Source organism: Astatotilapia calliptera, chromosome 4, assembly GCF_964374335.1.
Source record: "Astatotilapia calliptera chromosome 4, fAstCal68.1, whole genome shotgun sequence".
NCBI lineage: Eukaryota > Metazoa > Chordata > Actinopteri > Cichliformes > Cichlidae > Astatotilapia > Astatotilapia calliptera.
This window is the reverse complement of record NC_137425.1, coordinates 18,395,929-18,402,700: the sequence shown is the minus strand read 5'-3', so window position 1 is coordinate 18,402,700 and position 6,772 is coordinate 18,395,929. Positions and strand designations below refer to the sequence as shown.

Here is a 6,772-nt window from a genome sequence, read left to right as displayed (position 1 = left end):
CAGCAGTGCCTGTGAAGAGATGTGATGTTTGTGACATTTCCACCACTGTGTTGTCTGACCTTTTCTATCACAGTCTTTGAACTGGCCCCAACAGGGAATTAAAAAACAACAAACAGAGGAGGATACAGGTCAAAAGGGAAAGCCAGGAGCATCTCTGAGCAGATGCTCCTGTATAACCTGAGCTGTTTAGATCAGGTAAGTGACTGGTGTAACTCATTTTTCTGCTGCTAACTTTGGTGTCATAGGAGTATGTTTTTGTTGTTTTTCTGTGTTTTTGCTCTCAAGACAATGTCAGGAAAGATGTGCAGCAGCAGCAGCAGTGTTATTCAGGCACAAAAACTGGTGGATCAACTTCGGGTAGAGGCAAGCATGGAGAGATTCAAGGTGGGTAAGAATCTAAATCATCTGTTAATTTGCTTTATAGAGGTGGGCAGATTGATATAAAAATTAATTGTATTGATACCAATGCTGGTATCGGTATTGGATTGAGACTAAGCATGATATGGTCGATATTTGTTTCCATCCTCTACGTTCAGTATGTAGATCACTAAATTGTATTAAATTTTGTGTGTGTGTGGGGGGGGTGTAAAAAACCTATAATTTAAACATGCGCTATGAATGATGTCTTAATCTTTTTGTGTTTATTGTCACATCAGTTTTATTTAAAGCCTGCGGCACATTTAAACAACAGAAGCAGATCCAGAGTGCTTTAGACACATACACATTTACATCCCAGGTCTCCCAAAAACAGTTACGAAATACATAGAAATCTGAAATGGTCATTTCAGTGGTCATTAAGATGTGTTCAGAATTTGAAAATGTATGATTCATCTGGTTGAATTTATGACACACTGGCCTCCCGACATAAGCTGCTGACATAAGTTAAAGGTATCAGTATCTGTATTTAGCTGGTATTGGATCAATATTAATTTTTAGTATCACACAGGACTATCATTTTATACTTTAATTGCTAAATTGCCAAAGTACTGAATATATATGTATTTTTTATAAAAACTTCCCATGCTCACTGTCCAACAGTTTTTCATACTTGTGTCTAAAATCCAGTCAACTCTCTGCCCCTGCAGATCTCTCTGACAGCAGCAGATTTAGTCCAGTACTGTCAGGAGCACAGGCGCAGTGACCCCCTGCTTACCGGCATAGCTGCTTCATCCAATCCCTTCAAAGATAAGAAGACCTGTTTGATTCTTTGACAGCTCCCAGACGGCGCTGTGAGGAAAACCTCTGTCCGAGAACGCAACCACGAACATGTACTGTGTAAAAGATACTACATGTCCTCATCTGGAAAATCATGAAAGAATCCACGCACTTGATTTTTAGAACTTTTAATGCTGTCTTCTGTGGAAACAGTCTCTCAGCATGTTTGTAAATGGATTTTTGGTCAATAGTAAAAACACACACAGCATATGGACACAAATAATAACACTTTCCTGACTGTATTCAATTAAATAGCTATAGAAATACAATCAGTTTGTCACAGAGCAATAATTAGTTTACTGTACATGAAATGTTTAAGTAATTATTCTTGTATAATGCCAGTTTACATATGAGATTCAATAAAGGTATTATAATTACAAACATTTACATGTCTGTGGTTTCAGTGCTGTTTGAACACTTAAAGTGTCCTTAAGAGTGATTCAGTGAGTTTTGGCACAAAATGAACATTTTTGGGGTAAACAATGAAAATAAACATTTGCTTTTCCTTCCATAGAAAAATCTTTTCAGTGGATCAAACAAGATAGAAATAAAAAAAATAAAAATATAATGTGAGGGTTTGTGACAAGACTAAAATACCTGAAATATCCTCCACCACATATTTACAACTAAATTAAACAACTGAAAGCAGTCATTTCAAAATAGTTCACTTAAAAATTAAAAATAACCTGATTGGTCATCATCTGTCGTCATTTCTTCCCTTCTGTGTTTGTCTGTTTACTCAGCACTTACATGACTGTTGATGTAGCCAGCCTTCCAGGCAACGGCAGCTTCTTTATTTACCTTTGTTGATTTGTATAGAGACACAGAACAACACAACAAAGACCAGGGTTCCTGTTTTCATTGTTACCATGTAGTTGCTTCCACTTCATTTTCGAGGCCTCCACACTTGCACCCTGACGTCACCGGACGCTATAGCGAGGACTCCGGCCTCCACGCTCAGCTGAAAGTTTTCACACAGTGCAGTGAGAGAAACAAGAGGGAGAGAGAAGACACATGAACGATGAAAAGAAGCCCACATTAATAAAGTTAAAATATCATCACTGATGCCCAGAAAGAGAGAACTGTCAGTACTTTTGCGATCACTAACATTGAATTCCTCCAAAACAGTTCAAAATGTGTCATCCTTGATCAGAGTATGACCTCCCTAAAGGAAACTATAGCAACCCCTTCAGCTACTGCAAAACTGACAGATCCTAACCAAAACCAGAAAGAGAGCAAATATAAAACCAGTTTTAAAGTCTCTGCATTGGCTTCCTGACAAGTTTTATACGGTGTGTGTTTGCTGGGTTGATTTTTTTTTTTTGCACATGTTGTTGTTCTGTAAACCATTCTGAGCTACGAAGTTGTATAAAAAAGTTGCTATATAAACAAAGTGTTGACTGACTGCACAGCACTCACCCCATGGACTCCAGTTTGATAGTGCAGGGTGCTTAACGTCCTCGGAGGCGCGCATGGTATATGAACCTGTAGCGCAGGCGGAAAAATTACAATTCAAGACTTTCAAGACATTCAGTAGCAAAGTTCCAGCAGCTTAAGGTAACGAAGAATTCTCTCACCTTGACGGTGCAATCAGATGAACAGGTGTAGAGGCTACCGGGGGATCTGTGGATGCCGGTGATCAGAGCTGTGTGCCCCACATCAAACTGAGAGACAGGTTTTAAGGTCCCCGCCTGCATGGAAAAGGAGTGGAGCATGCCGCCGTTGTCTCCTGCCCATACCTCACAGCCACTGTAGCTCATGGACAGCAGGTAGGAGCTCAGCTGTAAAGTGGTGGGGTGGGTGGAGTTAGTGGCTTGGTGTAAAGATGGATATGAGTATGTTTACAAAAACACAAGCTCTTCAAGAAATCTACCCGAAGTCTCTTCAAGCCTTTGCCCGCTCTGCGGTCATAGACAGCCACAGTGCAGTCTTTGCTCCCTGAGATGATGTATTTGTCATCTGCACAGAGGCACATTACGGCGTTACTGTGCATACGGATGCTTTTCACCAGTGGTGCAGCAGCTGTGGACAAAAACAGACAGAACCCACCTCAGCAAGTCATTTGTCTATATAACTGCTTTGTATTTACTAAACTCTTGACTCTCATGTGCACTTTCTACACAGCAAAACAAGCTTCATATAAATCCCTCTCACCTCTGGTGTCATACATGCTGACCCGCTTGTCAAATGTACCAGCCAGCAACATGTCGGGCTGACAGGACAAGCAGAGAACAGCAGCCCCGGTCCTGATGAGGGCCCTATCTGCACCTCCTGCCTGCAGGTCCCACAGCCTCACAGTGCTGTCAAAGCCCCCTGAGGCCAGCAGAGGTCCTTGAGATGCCAGGCACCAGACCCAGCCTCGATGGCTGCTAAAATCACCCTGCCGTCCCATCGTTTGCAGCAGTGATCCCAGCTCCAGATCCCAGAGCTTTACGTTCCAGTCTCTGGAAGCTGTGGCACAGACCTTCCCCTCTCCCCCAAGAAGGAGGACCGAGTTTACATGGGCAATGTGGCCTGTAGGCAGGGTAATGCATTCCAGCGCTGGTGGTGGGCTTGGACTTCTTGCCTCTACATGTTGCCCATTACCCAGATTCCTGTGGTCTGGCAAGTCTTCTTGGTGATTAAGAACTGCGTCTCGGCCCTCGTTGGCAATAAAAACCCTTCTGTGGTCCATTTCTTCTTCCATTAGTGCTGCAGCATCACCCTCTAGTCTGTCTTCAAGCTCTTCTCTCAATCTCGCTACTTGGTCCCCACCTAAGACGTGCTGCATTTCACCCTCTTCACCTTCCACTGCCACCTCCATTGCCTCATCCGCACCATAAGCAACCTCCTGCACTGCCACTGCCACTCCGACCTGACCCTCTCCACCATCATCCTGGCCTCCCACACCAGGCTCCCCATCCTGAGGCATCGCTTGCTCCCTTCTCTCCTCATCCTCCTGGTTTTGTCTGGCTACATGCTCAACTTCACCTGACCAGCAGGTTATGAGCTGTTCCATCTGCAGGCAGGCACCAGGCCAGTCAAAGTCCTCCCTTGGCCCCACTGGAAAAGCAGCTCTCAATCCCACCAACCTCTGTGCTCGGAGCTGCCAGGAGGTTCTGTCCTGCCCCACGTTACTCAGCGCATGGCAGACCTGAAACATGAAGGGGAAGGCATTGAAGGACATTTAAACATCTGCATGAGACAAATGTGGCCATGTGCCAAACATCTGTATTTTCCTGATTCATCTTTAACCCTTTCCCCCCCTTTTGGACGCCTGCTATGGGTAATTTTTGTTTCTCTTTGTTGACCTGAGCAGTTTCTGTCATATTTCAGGGCTGCTTCCAGAAGTTTGCGAGGGTGATCTCTGCCCATGCAGCTTACTAGGGATACCCTTCGAAAAACACAGTGCCCATTCTAATGGTTGTCAAACCAGGTCTTTATTGACATATACAGAGGTGTTAAAACTCATCTTTAAAGATACCGGGGAGCCCATCAAATGTTGTCTTTACAAAAATAATCAACCGTAAAAAAGGCTTTCAAACTAACCTTTGGCAGCACGTTGACTACAAAGTGAACAGGAAGATATGAGACAATGTGGGTTAATATCTCCCATGGTAAGGACAACAAGCCACTGGACTCAGCTGAAGGTGAGGGGCTGATATCTGCTGAGGATGAGTGGCTGGTGGTCAGCAGACTGAGAAGATTAGATAAACACAGATTAATTATTTTCTTCATGACACTGTGCCACATGAAAACCCATCTGATTGTGTGAGGCTCACCCATGCAGGTCAGGCCTGGTGGCTTCAGTGCTCCTCACCTGGTCAGGAAATGGCTGCTCACCGCGTACACCTGCCTCGCCTTCCTGCAGCTTATCGCTGACCTCAGACATCACCTTTCTCCTCCAGAAGGCTAACTCATGGACCTTAGACTAACTTTATTTTGTGTTTTAATAAAGGTGGAGCTCTTTAAGCTAAGCTTAGCCTCAACTACACTGATGATGTTCGTATTCAGGGAAACTCTGCCTGAGGAAAGCTTTAGATAGCCGTCACAAATGAACGCTTTCCTTTCCTTGATAGCTGCTAACTGCAATAGAAATACGGCTTTAAAACGCCCAGATAGCGGTTATCTTCCAAGTGTTGGCTGCTACTCCCTAAAAACAAAACCTGAAAGCGTTTACCGCTTCTTAAAACTTACCGCCTGAGTCAGCGTTACTAAAGCGGAATATAAATCGAATTAAAGGCTAATGTAAGGCAGAAGCACCAATTGTTGTTTCTGTCCTATCATCAAACACACACACACACACACACACAAAAACATTCAAACGGCAGTTCCGATGTCGTCATCAAACTGTGCAGCAGAATTACAATTCTATTGGTTGCGATTGGATCAGCCGGTATGAGGGAGGGGGACACCCTCATCGGTGATTGGTGGATACGTTGTCAACGCGACCATCACGGGGAAGACTTTCCTAAAAGCTTTTGCCCGCTATGTTATCAGTTTTTGTATTTCGCGTGATGGAGGCTTTCTAGAAAAGTTAATACATTTATTTCTGAAATAAATGTATTGAAATAAAATAATATACACATACTTACATATATATATATACATATATATATACACACATATATATATATACATACATATATATATATACATACATACACACACATATATATACATACATACATACACACACATATATATACATACATATACACATATACATATATATACATACATATACACATATACATATATATACATACATATACACATATACATATATATATACATATACATAAGATTATGGCTCTTAAAGTACCACTCTTATGACCGACATTAAAGTAGTATGCGCCTATTTAACACCATATACAGTTTACACATGACAATTTTATTTCTTATATGAATGAATTTATTTTAACTGTCATAAACAGGATATGACAAGTAATAATAATAACTGTACTGCATTAAAACATTTACAGCAGGTGCCACATCCGGTCTTTTGGACTTTTGGAGATTTATTTCCCTGGATGATTGAGAATGCATCAAGACGAACACAAAAGGAAGTTCACAGCTTTTAGCAGCTCCCCCACCCCCTCATTCACACACCCCCACTCCCCCCCAGAATTCCCAGATAACAACCTAATTTACATATGAATGACTAGACAATTTAGCTTCCACTTGGCTGAAGCTAAAGCCTAGCTAAAAGCCCACCAGCCATTTGGCTGGAAGGCGGGTTTTAAAGGTAGAAGGCTGGGCAGTGCTGGTGTTAAGTAATGACGTATGAAGCATGCTTCCGGGTTAAAACTAATTATCAAGGCTGTTGTGTTTTTAACATGTTTTACTGCTTTGTGTCTTGTTTTATTTAATCTGAACAAGCCCCTAATTCAGTGATCACTGTCGGCCTCTCTCGGTTTTTATAACCACTGTTTGTTTTAAAGCTCAGTTCTTAAAGAGAGAGAAGCACTTTCAAGAGCTTCTCTCAAAAAATGTTTTAGGGTCTTTAGGGACTTTGAAATGATGGTGGTTTATGTGATCATAGACAATAGAAAATTCTGAGTCAACTCAAAGCTTA

General features: G+C 42.2%; 2 protein-coding genes across 2 annotated transcripts; one reads left to right on the top strand and one right to left on the bottom strand.

The window, feature by feature from the left end:
• Nucleotides 1–22: 22 nt before the first annotated feature.
• On the top strand, nucleotides 23–1,600 carry LOC113020913 (guanine nucleotide-binding protein G(I)/G(S)/G(O) subunit gamma-7-like). The gene is made up of 3 exons (XM_026165232.2): nucleotides 23–195; nucleotides 286–384; nucleotides 1,086–1,600. Exons 1-3 carry the CDS (start codon nucleotides 163–165, stop codon nucleotides 1,209–1,211), a joined length of 258 nt encoding a protein of 85 aa, XP_026021017.1. The 5' UTR covers nucleotides 23–162; the 3' UTR covers nucleotides 1,212–1,600.
• fbxw9 (F-box and WD repeat domain containing 9) lies at nucleotides 1,328–5,492 on the bottom strand. The gene is made up of 7 exons (XM_026165229.2): nucleotides 4,977–5,492; nucleotides 4,744–4,891; nucleotides 3,370–4,348; nucleotides 3,089–3,237; nucleotides 2,793–2,996; nucleotides 2,635–2,700; nucleotides 1,328–2,176 (listed from the first exon to the last, which is right to left on the bottom strand). The coding sequence occupies exons 1-7, from the start codon at nucleotides 5,084–5,086 to the stop codon at nucleotides 2,102–2,104; spliced, it is 1,731 nt and encodes a 576-aa protein (XP_026021014.1). The 5' UTR covers nucleotides 5,087–5,492; the 3' UTR covers nucleotides 1,328–2,101.
• Nucleotides 5,493–6,772: the final 1,280 nt, after the last annotated feature.